The sequence below is a fragment of the Herpailurus yagouaroundi genome, unplaced genomic scaffold, assembly GCF_014898765.1.
Source record: "Herpailurus yagouaroundi ecotype Mexico unplaced genomic scaffold, PumYag 139, whole genome shotgun sequence".
Lineage (NCBI taxonomy): Eukaryota > Metazoa > Chordata > Mammalia > Carnivora > Felidae > Herpailurus > Herpailurus yagouaroundi.
Window position 1 is genome coordinate 84,778,549 of NW_024412394.1, and position 25,383 is coordinate 84,803,931.

General features: G+C 40.5%; 1 protein-coding gene across 10 annotated transcripts in view; it reads right to left on the bottom strand.

Moving 5' to 3' along the window:
• The window catches only part of PTPRK (protein tyrosine phosphatase receptor type K), a 571,648-nt gene extending 546,747 nt beyond the window's left edge, over positions 1–24,901 (bottom strand). For 7 of the 10 annotated variants that reach the window (XM_040474587.1, XM_040474591.1, XM_040474589.1 and 4 more), the window contains exon 1: positions 24,587–24,901. In XM_040474587.1, the coding sequence (XP_040330521.1) occupies positions 24,587–24,683 (97 nt within the window). In that variant the 5' untranslated portion in view covers positions 24,684–24,901. The remainder of the gene's footprint in view (positions 1–24,586) is intronic. The other 3 variants (XM_040474594.1, XM_040474593.1, XM_040474592.1) reach the window with 1 other exon arrangement.
• Between the last annotated feature and the right edge of the window lie 482 nt (positions 24,902–25,383).

A 25,383-nucleotide genomic window follows, 5' to 3' on the forward strand; every position in this document is an offset into this window, starting at 1 on the left:
CTCAAAGTATTTTACTCAAAGTTTTACTCAAAGTAGTGCTTGGCATCGTAGTAAACTAAGGAAGGCCAAGGTGGCTGTGGAATCAGTAAAACACCATGGGTAACAAACATTAGGTTATTTATAAGCTAAAAGGGGTAAGAGCCAAAAAGGATAACAATATAACTCTATGCCATAACTCTCCCACATATAAATAGCATGTGATTAATCACTTATAAAATTGCCTTGTATCAATTGTCAAAATTGGAGAAGGCTTTGCTCTATACTCCCAGCAGTTAAGTAAATTTTCAGAGGGACAGAATAAACATGCCAGTCAGTCAATAGCAGAAAACTAATCTTAATATTAATAGTTTCAAGATCCCAGGTAATGAAGGAAATAAGTAACATTAAAATACACACCACTCTAAATATTTTTTTATTTAATTATCCCTGGCTATATACCAAAAATAATAATACTTTTAGCACCAACTAGACAGAAGTAAAACTGCTCTAAATACTTAGGATTTGTTGTTTTTTTTTATTTTTAAGTTCATTTATTTATTTTGAGAGACAGAAAGAGCAAGTGGCGAAGGGACAGAGAGAGAGAGAGAGGCAGAAAGAGAGAGAGAGAGAGAGAGAGAGAGAGAGAGAGAGAGAGAATCCCAAGCAGATTCTGTGCTATCAACACAGAGCCTGACGGAGAAGATCGTGACCTGAACGTAAGTCAGACACTTCACTGACTATGCCACCCAGGCTCCCCTAAATACTTGAGATTTTTATCTTGCTTTGAAATGAGTACATGTAAAATTTTACACTTAATCAAATAAACATCAAAATGAGTTACATATTTAAATACCTCAGCTTTCTCGTTTTGGTTTTGACTCAATTCTTCCCACTTCCCCTCCTTTATTTCTTACTCCAACACCCTTATACATTCTCTCCCAGTTTTTACTCATCCATATTTTGATGATCCCCGTTCTCTTAGTTTAGATCTAAAGTTTATGTGATTATCACTTATTACTATTTCTTTTTCCCTATTAGATGTAGCTAACACATAAACAGTAAAATCTCATTAACTGAAGGTGGGGTAAGGTCATACTGTGAATTATTTTAAAATCTGAACTGCAGAACACTTTAAAAGAATATGTTTTTATACTCTAAAGTATTTTTTCTAATAGTAAGTGTTTTTAACATGTTGACTAACATAACTCCCCTAGAGAATTTTTCTCATGAATAGGTAGGGATGCTTTGCTATTAGCATCCTGTTCATAGCTGAAGTGTGAAAAAGGCAAACAATTAGTTCTCTTAGGAACCCTAAATAAATCCCCTGAAACTACAGTCATCTTATTTCCTTAAAACTTGCTTTCTGTCAAGTTGTTAAAAAAAATAAATAAATCACGGCCTCACTTTCATTTCAAGGAGCCTAACTTATAATCTGTGGTCAATTCTCGATTTCGAAACAGGTCATTTTCTCCACCTGGGCTCCTGGATGGGGTAGGCCTTGCCCGCTCCTCCCAGCAGGGTCCAGGAAATCTACATTTGGGGCACTTCCTTGAGAAACCTCAGCCCTTGGAAGAATCGTTGCTCTCCCTGCCCACTTAAACTAACCAGCTCCCCCACCCCACGGGGGAGACATTTACTCTGTTCAATAAACAACACTTGGCAAAGAGCCTTCCTCTACCTAATTTGCATCCCAATATCCTCCTCTGCTTTTACTAGGACTATATTAAAGGGCTGCTGGGGAGGAGAGGCATCAATGCTCCTCTGTCCAGATAACTGCCTATTCCTCTAAATGTTTAATTATGGTAATGTTCATAACTCAAAGGTTTCAGGATGTATGCCGAATTATGAGGTTATGCCATTCTGACATACAAAATGCAAAATGCATATATTCTTATCATTATATGCTGGAATTAGGCCAGAGAATAAATACGGAATAAAAACATCTATCTTAAGAAGTTTGGCTAGATGGCCACATAGAAAGACAGAGAACGGAGAGAAAGAAAGAATGACAGAGAGACAAAAGACAGACAGCAAGTTATTTTACTAGCTTTTATTTGATGAAATACCTGCACTCACAAATTGTACCATCAGAGGTTATGAGTTTGCTTTTTTGTTCCTTAGTTGTTGTTTAAGACTTGGGTATCTTTTTATTCAGAACTTTTTAGATGTTCCATTGAGTATCACCATTGGTATTTCTTTTTAATTAAATTTTACTTAACGTAGTGTTTTCTTTTAAAATCAAGATGCAGGTGGGGCGCCTGGGTGGCTCAGGTGGTCAAGTGTCTGACTTCAGCTCAGGTCATGAGCTCACAGTTCGTGAATTGGAGCCCAGCATCGGGCTCTGTGCTGACAGCTCAGAGCCTGAAGCCTGCTTCGAATTCTGTGCGTCCCTTTCTCTCTCTCTCTCTACTCCTCTCCTGCTCACACTGTGTGTGTGTGTGTGTGTGTGTGTGTCTCCCTCTCAAACATAAATCAACATTTAAATAAATAAAGAAATAAATAATAAATAAATAAATAAAAATAAAATCAAGATGCAGGTTTACTTGGAGACAAATGTGAATAATGAGTTTGTATAGGTTTATCCAAAGTACATTTGCCTTCTGTTGTTTTGTCAAGTGTAACATCAAACTAGGAAAAATAAATATAAATAAAAATTATAGCTCCTTCATTCACCACAAAAGCTATAAAAGTACCCAACCGGAGTTGGTACTCCTGAAACACTGAATTATAAACTTTTGAGTTTGAAAAATACTTTTTTTAATAATTACATCCAACATGGGGTTCGAACTCACAACCCCAAGATTAAGAGTTGCATGATCTTCCAACTGAGCCAGCCAGGCACCCCCTGAAATATACTTTAAAAGGTACTTAATACAATCATATTTAGTCAAATCTGGTAGCCAATTCATATTTTAAGAGGCAAAAGTAAGTCATTATAACTTTCATTTGTGTAGATCTTTCAAGGTGGAAAAGCACATTCACATAAATTACCTTATTTGATCCTTGTAACTCTCTAAATAGTTAGAGTAGTAATGGCATTATCTCCAAACTGAGGATAAGGAAATAGACTCAGCTAAATTAAATCACTCATTCACCAAATTAGGCAAACCCTATATTCTGTAAAGCACACCAATGTGCCACAACATAATGGTCAAAGATTAATCTTGGAGTTTATAAACTGTGTGACTTTGTGCACAGCACAGACCTTACACTACATCACATGATGGCTGTGAGCATTATATGAAAAACTGGTGCTTTCCTGCTGGTTTGGTCAAACCCAAGTGAGAAATTCATTTCATGCTGTGACTGAATACACATAGACAAAAATATATAAATCTATTTAATTAAAACCAAAATTTCATGAAATAATACCTCCTCCGTGGGATGCGTACCTATTTTTATTATCGTTGTTATATTCTCTATTTCATTTTTTTTTAAGTTGGCTGCTACCTACTGAACTGAATTCCATACCCACTAAATGGGTGGTTGCATGCAGTTTGAAAATACTGAATTGATGCTTACAAAGTACCTGGTCCAGTGCTAGACCCAGTAAAATAATACTTTTGAAAGTTAATGTCACAATAGGCTAAGGAACCCTAAAACATTAAAGAAGGATTCTTTTTTTTTTTTTTTTTTTTTTGCCCTTGAAATGACAGTCTAGAAAAGACATGTAGGGGCACCTGGGTGGCTCAGTTGGTTAAGCATCCGACTTTGGCTCAGGTCATGATCTCTCACAGGTGGTGAGTTCGAGCCCCGCATCGGGCTCTGTGCTGACAGCTCAGAGCCTAGAGCCTGCTTCAGATTCTGTGTCTCCCTCTCTCTCTGCCCCTCGCCTGCTCACACTCTGTCTCCTGCTCTCTCTCAAAAATAAATAAACATTAAAAAACATTTTTTGTTTAAAAAAAAACATGTAAACACTCCAGAGAAATAACACAAATGGCTTCAGTGTCTGACACCAGTATCAGGTAAAATTCTAATGCCCACACATTGTTGTGTTACATCATTAGGCTTCAACAAAGTGGCTAAGACAGTGAGAAATGAATTACCGATCTTTATCAGACCCTGATGAGCAACAGTGTTGTGACAGAAAATAACACTATGTACAAGTTGTCTGTTAAAAACAAATGCTCTAAAATGGTTTGTCCTGGAAAATAGAATCATTTAATTACCTTAGCAATGGGGCATTAAGGGAGGTACTTCTGTTTCGATCACTGTGTCCAATACTGATAAGCTTTCCAGCCTTATGAATTACTACAGTATACCTAACAATTAAATCTTTGAATGTGCTTAGCTAATTCAGCCATCATTCTTGAATATCAACTAATTGCTATAGTATTATAGGCATAAAAGTGAGAGACTGAGTTTAACATCTACTGATCCCCGACACATGGTAGAAATTGATGTATAAAGTAAATCCCTAAGAGTTTATATTAACATATGCCTCTTTCCTATAACCACGTTTAAGTGCAGAAAAACAAAACTTCTAGCCAATTTAGTACTACACCTTTATTAATACTAAGTAATATTTGTCTCTATGTCTTCTCCCACTTGGTTTCTTCCAGGAAGAGAGACCACTAAGAAGAGACCACTAACTAAGAAGGATTAAAATCTGTATTTTGTTTTGAACAAACAAGGAAACATTTTTATGAAATCTAGTTTTAAATCATAAGGTTTGGAATGTTCCCAAATTCTTGAAATTGTTCTTATGTGAGGGAGGAAAGTTTTTTCCAAATATGAGATGAAAATTTTTATGTAAGATATGCAGAGAAAAGTCATACAGAGAGAAATCCATTTTGCCAAAATAACACTTGGATCCTTTCAGCACTCTGTCATTATATTACTAAACTAAATTCACACACACACACACACACACACACACACACACACACACACACCTTCCTACCAAAAGGAACAAAACAAAACATACATATACAACATATACACAATCTGCCAATTTCACAAAATATCTTACAATATACTCCAAAGTGTGAATATCTTACTTTTAGACACTATCTTTTCAGTGGGCAGAGCCTAACAAAAGCATACAAGACACAGGAATTTTCATTTAGCACTGCAGTATTAACTTACATGACATTTTTTAGAACATAAAATATTCTTGTCTTATGGAAATAAACACTGTAAGAGCATGTGTTAAAACAACATTCCACTTTTTTGTGACACTGAGAGAGATTTAAAAATAAAGAATTTTAGATAAGTAAAATAATCAGAAGTAACTTTGGCAAACAATTGATAATTCAGTGGAAAATAATAAAAGATCATTAAATCAAGAACTGAAATAAAGAACTATATGCCGTGTATAAAAAAATGTATATTTTGTAGATCTTAATTTCATAGACATCCAAAATACTCCATCAAAGCAGCAATGTATAGCACACCAGGATGTAAATCCATTCACTTTCACTAGCATGTTTACTCTTCAAACATTTTTTTTTTAATTTTTTTTCAACATTTATTTATTTTTGGGACAGAGAGAGACAGAGCATGAATGGGGGAGGGGCAGAGAGAGAGGGAGACACAGAATCGGAAACAGGCTCCAGGCTCTGAGCCATCAGCCCAGAGCCTGACGCGGGGCTCGAACTCACGGACCGCGAGATCGTGACCTGGCTGAAGTCGGACGCTTAACCGACTGCGCCACCCAGGCGCCCCATTTTTCATACTTTATTTTTTTTAATTTTTTTTTTCAACTACTCTTCAAACATTTTTAAATAAATGTTGGGTGCTCTTGTGGGCCACAGTGATATGCTATTATAAGGATTATAAAATAATTTTAAAGCTATATTGGTTGGAAACCCACTACCTACTGTGTCATGTTCTGGAAAAGATAGTGCTTAGCATGAAAATGTACATAATTCAAAGGCATTTAAAAACTTACTCTTTAAGTATACTTTAGCAGGGCTCTAAGGAGAGTGACTACTCACACCGACATTTACGACCAAAGATGTTCACCCTGTGCGGTGAGAAAACTTCAATTGAGCAGGAGGACATAGTTCTTAGAACTTTTCCTGTGAACTCCAATGTGGATGCTCCCAAAGCCTTCTAGGCTGAGCACTGACTATCTATGAACCTAAACTGTTGGAAACTAAATCCTCAATAATGGGTTTCAATATGAACTTGTATTTCTCACACTAAATTCTGCTTTATTGGGACAGTGTTATAGAAAAGCCTCATAATTTAAGAGGATTCACTCACTGTACCCATCACACCCATATCCAAGATTATAAATAGCATTGAGTGGTATGCCAGAGCCAACCCATACCAGCTGCTAACCATCAACTGTTAACATCTCCAACAATTTTGTGAGCCAGTTGTTAACAGCCATTTTTAAAAACTAAATTATATAAACTTAGAGCTGAATAAATTACATTTAAAACAGAGGTATTAACTCAAAACTCCTTACTTCCTAAATATTTTACTACATTATACAATTACTATATTACCTCTATATTCTCGAAGCTATTTACTTCACTTGTATTTGTATGGCGGAAACTTCTCTTGTATTTGTATGGCTATATAATGCTGTGCCACCACTCATCATTCCCGACTCTGTGTTCAGTGATGCCACACTGGTAATTTGAAACCATTCACAGTGGTAGCATTTACCAAGGGGATTTGGCAAATGCTAAAACCTGAACTTGGGTTTTGTTGTTGTTGTTGTTGTTTTTGGGAATACACTTAAAGCATTTACCATCATCACCACTATTTCCTCAGTTTTCCATGAGCATTGTATGGCCATGCTTGAGCATTTGCGATTCATCGATGGCCTTCTGATCCAGAAAAGCCTAATTAATCACCCCAGCAGTGAGTGACTGTCTTTTCCCCACATCCCAGATAGTACTCTCTCATTGTACCTCCCACTCTGCATTATAACTTAGTTATTTCTAGATCCTCCAACTAGTCTGTGAAGTCCTTGAGTGCAGGGACTTGGTCAACTTTTTCATCTCTTTACTCTCTGTGCTAAACACACCGCCTGGCACAAAAATGGACAATCATTAAATACTGGGTGAACTTATCTGAAACGAGACAAGCTCTGCCATACACATTGTATTGAATGAACAAGCCACTAGCTCCCCAGCACCTCTAACAGAGATCATAGTCAATCATATGAATGCACAAATCAGTGCTGTCTGTCCCAACAAGATATTGCCAAAGAGAATGTGCTAATAATTTAGACTGGTATCACTATTTAACAAGCTCATAAGGATGTTACATTCAACAAGCTGTCATATAAAGTTCAAGTCTATTGCCATAATGGACAGAATAGATATATCCTTTTTCTCATTGTCCACATAAAAGACAATGCTTGAGGGGCGTCTGGCTGGCTTTTTATAAAAAATATGTATAAAGAGTATGTGGCTCTTTATAAAAAATAAACTTAAAAAAAAAAAGACAATGCCTGATGTAGCTCTAATTCCAACAATTACTGGGGGTGTCACCAACAAGTCTCCACCTCAAAGGAAACCTCCTATTTTCAAGGCATGGCATCTGAATAAGTAACTGCTGGTAAGACATCCTGCCTTCCTTTCTCCTCTACCCTTTATCTGACCACATTTGAAGCAACATGAGATACTCTTAACATTACATGCTTTTCTTCCCTTTTTAAGTTTTGTTTTGTTTTGTTTTCTGTTTTGTTTTTTAGTTATCTCTACAAATCTTTAGTTTGTTTTTAGAGCTATCTCTACCTCTATCTCGTGGGGCTCAAACTCACAACCCCGAGATCAAGAGTCACATTCTCTGACTGAGCCGACCAGGGTTCCCCTATGCTTTTCTAAAATGTGCTGGCAACTGGGTAAGTTTGTGATGCAATTATGAATGAGTGATGGAGGTCGATAAAGTGCCGTCCAACTACTGGTATCCTGATTCCAAACTGTAAGCAAACTGAGAGACCTGGAAAGATAGATCTTAAATGGATACTTAGGTGAACAGCGTGGGAACTGTGGGAAATCCAGAGCACTAGCCTATAGATTCCTGTACCCAAGCTAAAGGAGTGAACAACAGCCCTAGAAAGAATTCCCAGTCCTCACCTGGGATCTGCATTCCTGATAAGAATGAGCCAGAAATCTCCTTTACAGAATCTAAGAAACCAAGCCTTGAGAGCAAGGAGTCAGAGCACCTTGGTCCTTCTGGATATTTCTGCCCTAAAATTCCCTGGTTTATGGATTTTTTCAATTTCCTCATCCAAAAAGACTAGAAGTCAGTCTGAACCACACTGGTTAGAATGTATAGTTCATATAGGACACCTGGATGGTTCAATCGCTTGAGCGTCTGACTTTGGATTAAGTCATGATCTCATGGTTTGTGGGTTCAAGCTCCATAACAAGATCGGTGCTGTCAGTGAGGAGCCTGCTTGGGATTCTTGCTTTGTCCTCTTCTCCCACATTCCCCCACTTGCACTTTCTCTCTGGGTCAAAATAAATAAATGCATTTTGTTTTTTTAAGTAGGCTCTACATCCAACACGGGACTTGAACTCAAGACCCTGAGATCAACAGTCACATACTCTATCGAATAAGCCAGCCAGGCACTCCTGTTCCTATGTATATTATACTTAAGTATACTGTCTATTACATAGTATTTTCAATCCACACATAGGTCCATCATTGTCAATCTTGTTCCAACTTGATATCCTTTGGGCATTTGTTGTGACATATATAAGAACCAGTCTGCCTTCCAAATAATAACCGGGTCATGATTCTAGAGCACAGAACAAGCAGTCCAGTGTGCATCCCCTTTTTGGAATAGTTCCATATTTCAGTTTATATATGCTATAAGAGTTTGTTTTGTTGTTTTTGTGCTCCTTTTTATTAAGACTATGAATTTGGGCAAATGTTCCATCAAAATGACATCTTAAGAAACCTACATTTTAAATGGAGAGGAGAGTATGAAAACACCTTCTGCCACCACAATCACAAAAACCTATGTTAGTAGGAACATCCAGTCAGGGAACAAAATTGCATTATTATGATAAATTGAATATTATAAAAGTATTATATCTGCGAGATTCAAACCTGCAGTGCAAAGAGCTTCTCTGATAAGAAAGTTGACAGGAATTTTTAATTGTATCTGGAGAGCAAACATTTTCATTAGTAGAACTCAAGGAAAAGGGAGACTTATTTCAATTAAAGCTAGAGGGAGTATAGTAAGAAAGTGAGAGTACAAAAGATCTGAAGCTTGAGTGGCACATAAAATCCTTGTTGAAGTTGAGAGATGCTTTCCTCCGCAATGACCACAATGGCCACAGAGCAATTCTGTAAGCAAGCTAACAATCGTTAAAAGTTTAGCCAGACCCTGAGTCATATGCCAGGATTCTAAAATGGCTTTTCCCTGTTGACAGTGGCTTGAAAAAGTCTTGGGGATTAAATGGATTTGAAACTACCTGAGCTAAGTAAGATTAAATATCAACAGCAACCTTCAAAAGGAAAACAAAACAGTCATCTAGAATTCATAGGGAAACAGAAGTTCTAAATGCCAGTAATTCATTTACTCAGCATGTGTCAAATGCAAATGGCACAATACAGATACCCTTTTCTCCTTCTACAGACTTCAGAGAAACAACATTCTTTAGGAACTGAGGAGGTATCTCATTATCTTCTGCAAATTCTTATTATCTCATTCCTAAACCTGAATACTCCTTCTAGATTGGACAACAGTGTCACTGGGATGGATGCTTCTGGAAGTGATAGAAATTTCACTCCTCAACTTTCTGGTCAATGCCCATCTCAATCTTTTTCCCAAATTAGAGCTTTTGTATTTTATCTGTGATTGAATCTGTCCAGGCTGGAAGCAGTTTTATGAGTGCCCCAAATTTCCCACCTTCTCCAACCTGGATAAGAAATGTTAAATGCATTTTCTAAAGATGTCTGAGGTATACACACCTAAAATGTACAGCTTCTGATACTCACACTGTACAGATGTAGTTTTGGGGGGTTGTTTTTATTTTGGTTTTTGATTTTGTTTTTAGTCATTCATCCTAAGAGTCTGATTCCTTAGGAATCAGTATAAATTTCCCACTTGTTTTCATAAACATTGAATGATGTTCCTTAGAATGTTTGCTGTGGCCTTTGTTAATCAGCATACGGAGTTGTTTCAGACATCTACCGTTTGCTGGTTTTACTTTAAAGGAGAAGATAATGGAGTTAAAGATTTTTAAAGATATCAGCTTGGGATAGGATATTATGCAAACTTGGATTCATTTAGCCCAAACATAAGGACATGATAACAAAAGCTAAAGAGAATGAATTTTATTAATGTGTCACACACTCTTTGAAGCACTTTAACTCAATATTGAAAAAAAAAAAAAATCCAGGATAGGTAGGTATTTGTATTACCCTATTTCACAGATACAGTGTGGAAACCTGAAGGAACATGGTTAGGTCCAGTAGCAAGAAAACATTGGAACCATTATTCATACTCAAGTACAGTCAGTTCCAAAGTCTGTGATCTTAAACATTATGCTATATATTTTATGCCTGGAGATCAGCATTTCAGTGTCCCTTGCTTAAATATAAAATGGGCACAAAATGTGACTCAACTAAATTAATTTTTCTAAATGTGGGGCACCTGGCTGGTTCAGACAGTGGAGCATGGGACTCTTGATCTCGGGGTTGTGAGTTTGAGCCCCATGTTAAGTGTAGAGATTACTTCAAAAAATAAAGTCTTGGGGCGCCTGGGTGGCTCAGTCGGTTAAGTGGCCAACTTGGGCTCAGGTCATGGTCTCATGTCTCGTGGGTTGGGGCCCCGCATCGGGCTCTATGTTGACAGCTCGGGGCATGGAGCCTGCTTCAGATTCTGTGTCTCCCTCTCTCTATCCCTCCCCCATTCACACTGTGTGTGTCTCTCTCTCTCAAAAATAAATAAACATTAAAAAAATAAAATAAAATAAAGTCTTAAAAAGTAAAAAATAACATAAGTTTTCTACATTTTAATTTCTGAAGCTCCAGTCTATGGAATTCAGGGATTTTTTTTTCTTTTCTTAGAACAATGCACACATCTCCAAATTTGCTTCTCTCCTTCATTCACACATTGCAGGTCGTTTAGGCCTTTTTTAATACAGAGGTTTAAAATCCCCATTTCCTGTAGGGCAATAGGTGTATTTCAATGACAATACTGTTGCCCCCTCCAAAATGGAAGACTAAAGCACCGGGTATTGAATTTGCTGCTTCCGGGAGGCAGGTGCGGGGGCAGTCTAGGGATTATCTAGCCCACTCTCGCTTGCCAGGACTCGTGGCCAGCCTCTGGCCTCTCTTCCTACGGGTCGCCCACCACTTGCGACAATGAGCTTCACTGAAGCCGCAGCAGACAGAAGGCTGATCAGAGACAACAGAGGCAGTCGATAAACAGCTGTAGGTCGCAGCAACTATGAATCTGCAGCCAAACAGCCAGGACCTCTGCATCGGAATGTTCACATTGTGAATGTGCATTTACACACAGCCTCCGGGAGGCCGCCCCCCAGTCTTCCTGCTCATGTTCCCAGAGGGAGAATAAGTGGTGGTGAGCCTCTAGAAAGACAACTGTGCTCGCTTCTCTGTCCAACCTGTTTACACCTGTTTACACTTCCTATTACTCAACTTCTGGGAAATTCCACTTGATAGAATTCTATTATCATTGCAGCAAATTTTTGCATAATGCTTTTTTGGTAGGCTTCTAGCTTTTTGTGTGTAGACTCAAGGATATGGAAAGATTGCTGACACAATGGATTCTCCCAGGCAGCTTCTAAAGTGGACCGGCAAATTGTTGGAGACAGTCTGAACTCAGATTTGCCAAGCCACAGGCAGGGGTATGGTCAGTTACAAAATAGCTCCAGGCTTTACCCGTGAATCACTAGATGTGAAGCTCTGCAAAAGTAATCTTTAACCACTCCTTTAATAATCATAAAAGTCACATCTGCTCCCAAAGGGCAAGGACAATGCCTGGCTTGCTTGCCAGCATATCCAAGACCTGCCACAGCATTGACACTTAGCAGATGTTGAACGATATGTAGAGTGGAAGAATAAATACAGACATATAAACCTTATCAGAATCACGCTCTGGCCAGCCAGGCACACCAGTTCAGATAACGAGAGCATTTTTTGTTTCTTCATGAAAATACTCAAAGGAAAAACTATACTTTCCATAAACTTGCTCTATAGGATTGCAGTCCTTAAAACATTTGCTTAAAATTTTTCAGTAAAAGTGTTCATAATCATGCAATCTTTACTGACATATCTGGAGAAAACACAAATATTGTTTGGGAGCATTACAGAGTAGAGTTTACTTATATAGAGAGAAAATAAGTATATAGGTGAAAATGAATCCGAGAGGGTACATTTTATGATTCACGATACGAAATTTACTCACTGTTCACAAGAAATGTACTGGCTTCTTTCTCATACCACTTTCCCCAAAGCTTAGATATGCAAACAGATATACAATGTATAACTGCAAATGTGCAACGCATCTATTGGTTTCATTTCCATTGTTCAGCATATTATTTTTGCCTTCAACAATAATTTATTATCAAACTTCATATTCCCAACAAAAATAAATTATATTTTATGGTAGTTTACAATTATAAAAATACTTTCATATACATTATTAATTTTACCTTTCTTCTTTTTTTTAATGTGTATTGATTTTTGAGAGACTGTGTGAGTGGGGGAGGAGCAGAGAGAGAGGGAGATACAGAATCCGAAGCAGGCTCCAGGCTCTGAGCTGTTGGCACAGAGCCCGAAACGGGGCTCGAACCTACAAGCCGTGAGATCATGACCTGGGCCGAAGTCGGACGCTTAACTGACTGAGCCACCCAGGCATCCCTAATTGTACTTTTAAAAACTGTCTTACTAAGTAACTAAAGAAGATATTACAATCACTCTTCATTGTAATATTCCCATTTTAATGAGAAGGAAATTAAGGATTAAGCAGAAAGGTATTAACTCCAAATCTCAGAGCCGGAAAGTAACAAAACTAAGACTGGCACACAGTCATAGCATGCCCAGTGCTCCATGCACTTAATGGACTCACAGGGGCGCCTGGGTGGCTCAGTCGGTTAGGTTAAGCATCGCTCTCTTGCTTTCAGCTCAGGTCATGATCTCCGGGTTTCGTGAGTTCAAGCCCCACACTGCACTGGCAGCTTAGAGCCTGAAGCCTGCTTGGGTTTTGCTCTCTGCCTCTCTCTCTGCCCCTCCTCCACTCGCTCGCGCGCTCGCTCTCTCTCTCTCTCTCTCTCAAAATAAATAAATAAACTTAAAGAAAAATGGACTCTTATATAGATCTTCAAAGAAACCTTTTTCTCTCTCTGAAGCAGATCACTGCCAACCTCATGACCTCATACATTACCTAAGTATTTAAATGTCAGTTTAGCTAAAGTGGCAAAAATGGGTCAATACTAGATAGCACTCTGACTCAACGGGCCAGGTTGTTAGGCAAATTATTGCAAACTTTATTCAGGAATCACGCCTGATAAGGATATAAATAAGGGATAAAAAAGTCATGGAGGAAGCAGGAAATACATAGGGAAGAAATTAGTAATTCAGTAACGTTTTTAAGATAACAAAGATGTGTTGAAAGAAATCTCCAGTGACAAAAAGAAGCATGCTCCAGTCAATAAACCTTCTTCCACAACCACTGTCTTCACCCCTATGTTGCCAGGCCAGTTGCTCTGGCTAGAAAAGGGCCATAGCAGCCATGGAAGTTCCTGGGGATGACACTCTGGTCTAAACTGGCACAGCCACATTTGAGCCCCTGGTCCTCAGACACACCCAGCTTTAGGCCACCAGCACAAGTATGCATCTAACACAGGCCCGGTAAATCTCTCATTATAAGTGGGGGAGGCTGGGCAAACAGCTAGTTTCCCACATTTCATTCAGTATTCAGTACCCCAAGCTATTTCTTATAGCAACTCTTTTGAATATCCCATGTTGTTCAGAAATGCATTACAAAGTTAGGCACAAGAGCTGAGAAGATCAAAATTATAAACAAGTTCACCTTCGTCTCTTGAGTTTTTCAAAATTAGTTTCCGAAGTGAAGAGTTTCTAGGCTCAATTTCTTTGGGTCAATTAGCATCATTTATCACAGCTTAGCTTATCCCCTGACTTCTACTAAAAATAAACAAATGCATGCATGCATACATGTACCTATACATGTACATATGGAGGATAAGTGAAAATCAAGCAGTTTCCTAAGATGGTCTCTTCTATTCACAGACATATTAATTACTATCACCTCATATCTGGATTCCAACATTTTTTAATTTTAAATTTTTATTATTATTTTTTTTTTGAGAGAGAGAGAGAGAGATGGAGTGCATGAGTGGGGGAGAGGGGCAGAAGAAGAGGAAGAGAGAATCCCAAGCAGGCTCCACTCTCAGCGTGGAGCCTGATGCGGGGCTCGATGCCAGAACCCTGAGATCATCGATTTCAGATCTCAGCTGAAATCAAGAGTCAGACACTACCCTGTGAAGCAGCCAACTCTTAATTTTGACTCAGGTCATGATCTCAGTGTGTGAGTTCGAGCACCCCACAGGGCTCTGAGCTGACAGCACAGAACCTGCCTGGGATTCTCTCTCCCTCTCTTTCTGCCCCTCTTCCACTCAGGCTCTCTCTCTCTCTCTCTCTCTCTCTCTCTCTCTCTCTCTCTCTCTTTCAAAATAAATAAATAAACATAAGAAAAAAGTCAGACACCCAACCCACTGAGCCACCCAGGAGCCCCTGGATTATAATTTTAATGAAAGCCAATCCTTAGGTCAGGCTTGCTTTTGAAAACATTGCTTTAGAACTTTAAAATACAAACCAGAATAAGTAAACAAAAGTTTAAATAATAACTACCTGTATAAATTACCATTAAGCAAAACAATGTATATGTTGGTGACAAAAGTGACCTAAAAATTAAAAATCTTGAATTTGAGCTAAGTTCTTCCAAGCTGTATGACTTTGGACCAGTTATACCAAATGAAGGGGTATTAACTTCTAAAGTCCTTTTCACCACCTAAAATTCTGTGAATTTTTAATGTTGGACTTAATCATGAGGCAAAGACAATAAAATAATGAAAATAATAAAACCCATGCTTTAAAGCAGTCCCCAAAAGAAACACTTCCAAAATTATGAACTGCTGGTCTGCAATGCACACAAAACTGCCATGTGCAAAGTGCCTCTGTCCTCTCTTCCTCCCCCGCCCTCTTCCCCTTAGATTCTGACAACACTAGGCCACTATGCCTTCTCGATGTTACCATTAGTGGTCCATAGCTGGGAACCAACTAATGCAACTGCCTTTTCCTCACCATATACTTTCTTTCCCCTCAAAGGATTATAAATACACACACATGTCTACCACACTTTCTTTGCTTTTACTTCTCATGCCGTACTAAATTCTATCTTGAGTAACCACACTGTAGTTTGGTTGTCTTTCCAGAACCCATCCTCCTATCTGTTGATAAATGATGGTTTGATCCACAGTGCCCCCATCAGTCCACGTGACCTGAGTGGGGATCTAGAGCTGAACCCAGAATCCTAGTGGATTAAGCCAATCAGTGTACTTGCCCCCCCTCAGTTGGAGCCTTAAATCAGGGGGGCTGGATACGTGATTGCTGAATCTAATCAGAGTGAACCTCAGGGCCTTTGCAGGTGCGACCACCACATAAAGCACACATTTTCCAAACACACGTGAACCAAAAATCTTGTGGTATGGGAGCCGCCAAAGCTACCATGCCTCTAAATGGAGCTTAAGAATGAAGCTCCTGGAGTGCCCCAGAGCTAAGCTGAGCAGGCAGAAAGGGATCATATCCCAGTGGAGTTATGTGAACTCGACATCAAGCTTCAGCTGAATCGTCAGTTAGGAGAGAAAATAAATTCTGCTTGTATCTGGTCTCGGTCGCCTTTTCTGCCAACAAGCAACCAAAAAAATGTTTACGTGCTACAGACATGTAAATATTCAATAATGAATTTGGGTTCTACAAGTTCCTCACACACCTGAGGCAAGTTATGACGTAACCTCTCTAGTCCTCAGTTCACAAAGCGCAGAGGATTCCTATCTTAAAGGATTATCATGAGGATTTAAATTCATGGGAAACATTGATCATAAGGCCTGGCAGGTCGTAGGCACTCAGTACATGGCTGCTTTTATTGTTTTTTGCAAGAGCTCCTCTCCCATGTGTGCGAGAATAAATTAACCTAATTACTGCTGACAAGAATCAAAGTAGAAGTAGTACAAAAGGAAAGCTCTAGAATGTGTAGTAAATTTAGAAAATATAACAAGTCAAAATCTTCAGACTCTAAAGCTCTTTAAGGTGTCTAGAAGTACCTTTCAGAGTTTCTCTCCATCACTAAGCCACACTCTAGCACTGATCTATCTGGAATTAAGCCTCTTCCGTTAAACACCAGTGTCTAGAATAAGTACCTGTGGAAATCATTGATTTGTAGTTTATTTATTAATCCAGCAACCATATTCTTTGTATTTCGAACAACACAGGTTAAGAGACTTTCACTTACAGTATCAAACATGCAGAGAATTCTGTTGTGTGTTGCCCCAAACTCCAGCTCCCAATATCATAACACAACCAACTATTATGGGTTAATATTAATTTATATTTCTTGGTTTTCATTAGTCTCTGCCATAACCATGTCATTATGCCAGTATTGTCTAAATCGCTAGTGAATGGCAAAAACAAATATAGCAGTGGTGATTTAATCAGAGACTTCACTGTTAAAACAGCCAGCCAAAGTAGACACGTTTAGAATAGCAAACGGATAACAAAACACACTTACAGCCTCATTAATAAGAAGGCAATTAGGTCTTCTGGGAAAATTCATTTTCTAAAAGAATGCTAAAGCAAGCTATAAAATGCAAGTAAAATTGTGTTTTGACATGAATACTATACACTGTCTATTACATCATAATTTTTCTCTTGAGAAAACTGACAAGAATCTGTTCTTAAATATGAGCACAAAAGATAGTAAAAAGAACACCAGTTATATTTAATGCATTCTATCTAATTCTCATTCATTACATTTGACTGTCCTTAAATGAGCTCCTTATTACAAAGATCTTTAAATTACACGTAGAAGCAAAAGATAAATATAAAACAAGAAACTGCTGCTAGTAATATCAGAGGGAATATCATTTCCTGTATCAACATATCAGTGTGCTAAATAAAAATTATTGGCATAGGTGGCTCAGTTGTTTAAGCGTCCAACTTCGCTCAGGTCATGATCTCACAGTCCGGGAGTTCGAGCCCTGCGTCGGGCTCTGGGCTGACAGCTTGCAACCTGGAGCCTGCTTCGGATTCTGTGTCTCCATCTCTCTCTGCCCCTCACCCGCTCACACTCTGTCTCTCTCTGTCTCTCAAACATAAATAAACATTAAAAAAAAATTTTTTTTTATTTATTGGCTGATATCACATTTGGTCCCTTGATAATATCCTTACCTTTAAATATGTTCATAGCCAAAACTATTTATATTTAGCCTTGTTTTATTCTCTTATGAAAATATTTCTTTCAAAACTGTTTGAGTATTCTTTTTAAAAAGTGAATACTACTGCTGTTTTGATGTGTCTGCGGCGTTAAATTATAATTAAGTAAATACTGATCAGAAATATAATTCCAGGGAAATAGGGAAATGTGTTTCACATTGTAATTAATCCCTTCACAATACTCTTAGAATTCTACAGGAAAGTGCATGTGACAAATCTTTTCAAGATGAGCTTTCTTTGGCCTAAAGCAGTATTTCTCAAAATTCAATGTTCAAGCAAATCACCTGGGGGTTTCATTAAAATGCAGATTCTGAGTCAGTTGTTCTGAGAAGGGCTCTAATAAGTGACTCCAAGATCATCACAAGTTCCCAAGGCTGCTGTTGCTGGTCCCTGGACCACAATTCAAGCAGCAAAATTCTAGGGCACCTTGGAGCTGATGAATCCAATGACCATGAAGCATTCAGTCATCAACCCCTGGGTAGGCTGTGAAGCCACCAGAAAGACTTCCTCTCTACTCTTGAATTTGCTGAATGACCCAAGGAGAATCATATCAAGGAGCTGTGGCCAGTATGTCACTTAAGCAGCTGCGTGGTCACCCCACCCCCCAACAAAGATTAGGGGAATCTCTGTAGCTGGTCAGCTGCTACTCTGGACGGGGTTTGGAGAATCAGCCTAAAAGCAGCTGGTTAAGGAACAGGCTGACTGGGAAGGGTTTATATAAATAGACACCAATCTGGAGGAAGATTTATTATTTCTTCATTAAAAGTATAGTACAATATATTATATACTCCATAGTTCATGTGTCCATGTCAGTGTTTTCATCTATGAAATAGGCAAAATAATTATCTATTTGCAATACTCTTTCCAAAATAGAAGTACAGGAGTTGGATTCCATCTGTAGATGTCCTTAGCTTCTTTCTCACCTGAACCTTTGGACGATGAAATTCTATCATTGTTAAGATGTGTGTGTGTGTGTGTGTGTGTGTGTGTGTGTGTGTGTGTGTGACATACACAAAACACATACTTCTATCTTTCAGCCTTCCCAACAAAGTAATGCAGTCACTCACCTAGACACTCTTTTATTTGGCCTTAATTCTGAGTTCCTCTTACAAAGGTAATTCCTAGAATGACTACCTGCAGAAAAATTCAGCCAGCACTGCCTTGTTCATCGTGTTTAGTAACAGAGCTCTACAATCATATAAAGTGGAAACACAGATTATTTCACTCAGGACTACTTAATTTGCTCCTAAAACAATTGTAAATGACAAAATAAGCCACTTGTAATTTTTAATGGATTATCAACACACAGAGGAGAAAGCCAAAAACCCCAAGCAGAGTTAAGTGGTGATATGGCAATGTTCCCCGACTGGATCAATGCGGTCCTTCCATCCCAGGCCCAGTGTTTTCCCAGAACCTCGACACTCTGCAAAACCTCACAAAACCAAGTTGAATTATGTATGTTCAAGCTTTTTTTAATGTTTATTTATTTTTGAAAGAGAGAGAGACAGAGACAGAGCACGAGCAGAGGAGGAGCAGAGAGAGGGAGACACAGAATCCAAAGCAGGCTCCAGGCTTGAGATCATGACTTGAGCTTAACCGACTGAGCCACCCAGGTGCCCCTGTTCAAGTTTTTATTACTAAAATATTAACTACAAAAGAATTTCCATAAGAATACTTCAGGAAAATAAACATACTTCTCACAACACAATCTTCATGGAACTAATAAAAACTTTTATGTGGAACTAAGTTTCTTTAAGAACACTGTTCATAAGAACACATTTCTACTAAGATGGAGTTTGAAGTCTGTAAAATATCTACCTCCAGAATTCTGATATCAAACATTCAAACAAATTTTCTTCATTTTCCACAGCATAGCTGTATGTAACTTATCTCACGGATGTCAAAATAACAGGCAATAAGGTCCTCAAGTGTGCTCTATCCCCATTTACAAAAAGGAACTTAAAGTCTCTCTTCCATTCAGAGATATATAAGCACAAACACTATGACATTAAAATACCATTTCATGAAAAAATAAAATATCATTTCATGGATGTACATACAAGTTTATTTCTGGCTTCAGTTAAAATTAAAATTATCCTGATGGACAGACCTACTTACCTCGTTGTCAAATCCCAGTTTAACACATCATGAACTGGTAAGATATCATTGTCAAGATATCACTGTTCAGTAACTATGACAAACAGCATGAGTTTTGGCGAAAAAACAAGTCATGTTCAAAAGCAATTATAACCTTTTTAGGCAAAGAGAAACACACTTGATAAAGGAACACAAAACAAATACATATGATCAAAGGGTAAAGTCTGAGAGGAATACACAGAGGGAAATTTTTACCTCCACAGAATAAGAAATGAATGTGTTTGGACAAAGGCAAAGGCTGATTCCAATAAACAAATCAAAAACAAGGCTTCCCCCCCTCTCTTTAGAAAATTAAAGATCAAACACACACACACACACACACACACACACACACACACACACACACACACACACAGAATCCTAGTGTTCTTTGTTTTGTCTTTAAGAACAATCTGTAAACTCTCTTGATGTTTCCTGCTCTGAGTCGTGCAGTATTCCTCTTCCTGCTCTCCATGAAGAGCAAGCAGAGGAAATGGGAACAGCACAGGGCAGATGAGGACAGCATTTTCCATGCCTCTGAGAAGTACATCCATATTTAGCATGATTTACACTGTCTTTAATACCACCTTGAGCAGACCTAGATCACTGCACTTCAAAAGTATTAGTAGGCAACAACACAGTTTCTCTCTATAGGACCATATCACGTGAATCAAATGTTTTTTTTGAAGGCCACAAAAATGTGTTGTAAACCATCATTGGTAGAAATGTGAGATTTGGTGGGAAAATTGGCGTTTGCTCTGGGTAGTGGTTGAGTCACATTTCCAGTTTTTAAGAACAGGTCCAGCACCACAAGATATTCAGTGAGAACAAAAAGGCTGTGATTTTGTGTGTGCGCATGTGGGCTTTGTTGTTGCTAAAGAGGAGTGGGAAGGAGGGTGGGAGAGGGGAAGAGTGGCAGAGGGGTTGACATAGTTTTCAAATTCGCATTTATGAATACAAAGAGAAGAGCTGTCAGCAGCACACGTGCCAAAGCCCAAATAGCAGCCAGACCTGCCTCTTCCCGTCTGGGTAGGCCAGACACAAAATGACATCTTGCAATCTAGGAAAATCAGCAGAGTCAGATATATGGACAAGAGTAAGAGAAAAACCAGTCCTGGAACTGTCCAGTTACGTATCATTACTAGCGTCAGAATTTAAAGTTTCAATGAATTGAGGGACGAGGAAATCAACAATCGAACCTTGAGACAAACTGTTTCTGATGTATTTTTGTAGTAGGTAGTAAGTACAAAAGACATTAACTCTACATACAGAGACATCGAGGAGTCAGACAACAGGAAAGTGTCATTGTTTAGATGAGTTGCGAGGTCCTATGGGATCAAGTGAGTGTGCGCTTACAGTGTGACATGTCAGGAACTGTATGCTAGGTGAAGTCAGGATCTTGAGCTGCATTTCCAGGCTCACATCATACTAGAGACACAATAGTCCCTCTCTAGGTCACTGATAAGACTGCATCTAAAACCATGCATATTTTTTCTCCTTACTGAGATGAAAAAGCTGAATAACCAAGAGTTGAACAAACAGCTAAATGAATGGACTGAAAATATAGTTCTTCTGTTGGTAGAATACTAGAAATGTTAATGACCCTTCCACAAGAAGCTCAAGTAACAATTTACAAGAGGTAAGCAAAAAAAAAAAAAAAAAAAAAAAAGAAAAGAAAAAAAAAGGATAATTTGTCTCACTGTGCTGATAAAATTATAGTCTGGCCAAACTAGCATGTTTATGTTTAATAAGGATTAAAATGAATGACCAGCAAGGGAAACACATACACATGCTCCTAAATTGTCACACACAGTGTGGCAAGGACACACATATACTGTCCTCACTCGGCGAGTGTGGGAGCGAGCAAAGGTGACTCATGTCAAGGTACTTACCCACCTTAATGTAGGATGACTACACCCCCAGAGAACTGCATAATGCTTTACAACTTACAGTGTCCGTTCACATAAATTATTTCATACCATCCTCATAAAAACCAGGTGGAAAGGTTAGGACAGGTATTATTATCCCCATTTTATAGATGAGAAAGCTGAGCTTCCAGGTGACTTCATCTGTGACTCGTTTTGTCAGTCATCTGAGTCCTAGTACAGAAAACTTTCTCCTATTGTAATATCAAGAGATAACATTGACACAATCCAGTGAATAAATGTCAGTGCATCTTTGTGCTTCTATGCCTCAGTTTCCCCAGCTATGCCGCTGGTATCGTTTTAAGTGAAAGTAACGTAAGTTGATATTCATAGGCTGTTCTGGTTTTAAAGAGGTTCACCATGCAGCATTTTTACACTTTAATTCCAAAAACTAAGAAAAAAATCACAGTCATGAAAAAATATTCTTAAATTTGTGGTTTAAACAAAGCACACTGGATGAGTATATGACATATCCAATAATCCTTATTCTTTCAAAATTTGCTTTTGACACTTACTACATTAGGAGCCACATGATAATATCTAAAAGTGGTAAATTGGCCTTAATGGATGTGATTTAAAAGATTTATTTAAAAGGTTATTTAAAAATTCTTAACATATATTTGTTTTAGACTTTTAAAGCATTTTGTTGAAATTCCTTAAAAGAAATAAAAGTGCATTATTTAAAGTAGAATATAAGGGAAAAAAACAGCAAGAAAGAATACAGCTCCAATGTCTGAATCTATGTATTTGCAACAAATCTGACTACCATAAAATCTGAGGGCAGCAGAATACCACATGGCTTAGGAAAGCCAAAACATGAAAATCTTTACAAGACAAACTTTTAATTCATGGAGAAAAAGGCATATTCACAATCTGACTTTAAGCAGGGGGAATAAAAAGCATTCATTTCTGGGCATCTATGTAAATCCTGAATGACAAAATTTTTAAGGCACAGTCCTGCAAGAATTGCATTTATCAGGACTGCACATTCTCTTTTTTACATGTAAAACATAAAGTCAAATGTTTTACATTGTCACTACAGCAAAGTCAGGCATATTTAGTTAAATTACTTAGAACTGGATGCCAACAAATGCAATTGTTCATTAGAGATATCTAAACTCCAGGGATCAGAAAAGCTCATCTACACATTCTGTTAAGAGGAAATTTAATATTTACTAAAGGGTAAATAACATTGGAAAAGGCAAAAATAAAAGTTTCTTTATTGCTGAAAATTTGTCCATCAGCTGTTGAGACATTAATGGTTGCAACTCTTGAATACATGTAAGTTTAATCATGCAACTGGTAGGATTCAAACTTTCAATTAACAAACTACATGCCTTTTGAAGCATAGGCTCTCAGTGCAGTGACAAACACTGTGCAGAAATCAATACCCACTCTAACTTGCCTGCATATAATGACTTACATCAAGCACGGTTCCGATACCAACCGGCATTGTATGTCAGAGACGCATGCAGTAGAAATGCTTACTCCAGAAAGAATTAAATTAAGCCATCGGATCATTCATTGCATAGATCTGTTGCACTGCATACATCACCGATATACATAGCTTTTCCTCTACACGCTGCATTTCATAATCTGCCTCAGTGCTGTTGTCCAACTCCTTTTACAGAGTTCCACAGAAGGGGAGAGGGGATGGGAGGGAAATCAACATCCCTCCGGATGAAAACACTCTGAGTTTATTTCCGGGAAACAGGACAGCCACAACAACCGACAAGTGCAAAGTAAGTTCGTTCTCGTTCTCCGCGTCCTGCGGCCTCAGCCAAGAGCGCGGCTGTCACTTCCCCGGTCTTCTCCATCACCCCTCGGCCACCAGTGCATCTCCATCTGCACCGCGAACCAGGGCAGCACTTGGGCTTGCCAGCCGAGCCGAGCTGGGTGGACTGGCGAGAAAAGTTGTCAGGACCGGCGAGAGGCAGACAAGCGCCCGGGAGCCCGCTCCCGAGCATGCACCTGGTGAAACTTCAGAGCCCCCAGAGGAGAAACCGAAAGAAGCAACCAAGGAAAGATAATAAAACTGGAAGGGTACAGAGTACAGGGCTGGGAGAGACGGGGTTTCGCGGACTTCTCTAAGTGGCTTTACCAAGAACCCCAAGAGCCAACCTGCAAGACCGCACCACATCCCTCCCTTTGGGCTCTCCCAACTGCCGGCGGTCGTTGGTAGCCCCCATCATTCAGGCGGGCTCCGGGGGTCACCGCGCCAGCTTCGCGGTGCTCCGCCGGAGGAGCGGGCTGCCACCGCCCGGGGTCAAGCTTCCCCGGCTCGGCGCCCAGACCTCGCTGCGCAGGACGGCTCGGTGTGGATCCTTAGAATCATATTTCAAAACATCTTACAGTCTCCGCCAACACACACACGGAACCTACTCCACGCAGTGCCCTAACCCACAGGGCAAAACCGGGAGCAGCCAACACCGGGGGAGGAGAAAGGGACTGGGGGAGGGACAGGGAAGTAGTTAGACAATAGTCAAGGGAGGTTATTCCCAGGACAAAAAGCACCTGGCAAAGCGCGCCGAGGTCAGTCCCTTCCAGTCTCCACATTTCTGACAATGGCTTCCCGGGGACATTTTTTTTTTTTTTTTTTTTTTTTTTTTTAATGCTCCAGAGGCAGACAGCAACAAGCCCGCACCACGAGCAACAGAGTAGCCGTCCCCAGAGTCGTAACTACTTTTTCCTTCTCTCTTTCCCAGCGCGGTGAGCGTGCGCTAGGCGCCGAGGCTACCAGTTTAAAATCAAGGTCTCCCCGCGCTCCCGGACAGCCCTGCCAGCCCCGGCCCGGAGCGAGCCTCCGAGAGGAACAATGGGGTGCGGAGATGAAAGTTACCTGCGCCAAGTGGCGCCCAGCCGGGTGCCCCGCGTCCTACCTAGCACAAACTCTGGGGACATCTCTCCCTCTGCCCTGTGCCGCTCCCCGCCCCCCCACCCGACTCCCCGGCCGCGTAAGCTTCCCGCGAATCCTTGCCCCCGGCCCCGGCAAGGAGCCGGCTCCAGCCCCCGCGAGCCCCGGGCCGGAGGCGTTCGTCGGGACTCCCGACAGCCCCTACCCCCCTCCCCCAGCCGCCCGAGCCACTCACCTGCGGAGAACTGGCCTTGGGCCGACCCCAGGGGAGACCAAGGGGAGAGGAGCAAGAGCGGCACAAAAACAGGCAGCGCCGCCGCCGCCGTATCCATGTCGACTTTGGGAGAAGTTTCAAGCAGCTTTGCAAAGAGCTGCCGGGGGGGATCGCAGCGAAACCCACGGCCGAGGTGCCGGCCGGGCCTCGCGCGGTGAGGGCGGGAAGTCCACGGCAGCCCGCCGGCACTTTTGCCTTCTTCGCGGTGCCCAAACTACCGCTGGGGCGCAAGCGTCGCCCGCGTCGCCGGCCGGCCGCGGCGGCAGCTCTCCATGCTCGGCGGAGGCTGCTCCTGTTAGTCAAGAGTTACTTTGCTCGGGGAGGGACGGGGGCGGAGCCGGGGGTGACGTCGCCCCGCGGGCTCCGGGAGCTTCGGAGGAATGCAGGCTCGGGCGCGGCGCCGCCGCCTCCTGCCGGAGAGTCGCGCGCCAGCCCCGGCCGCGCGCCCCGCGCCTCTCGCCGCCTTTGTTCGCCGCCCGCCGCCGCTCGGGGGAGCGGGCGGGAAAGGGGATCTGCGCCGTTGGCTGCCCAGTTCCAGAAATCGGAGTTTGCGAGGCGACTGTTTGGTAAGCGGTGTGGCCGGACCACAGAGGACGGGCGCAGAGAAAGCCCGGCCGCCCGGACAGGGGCGTCTTGGGCTTCTGTCCCTGCGGTGCAGGTTCCACCGGAGCGGTGGCCGGTAGGAAGAAGCGGGAGTGGAGAAGCGCCCTAAGGAAACACCCACCTGCATTGAAAACTCCCTGTTCCTTATTCTTGTA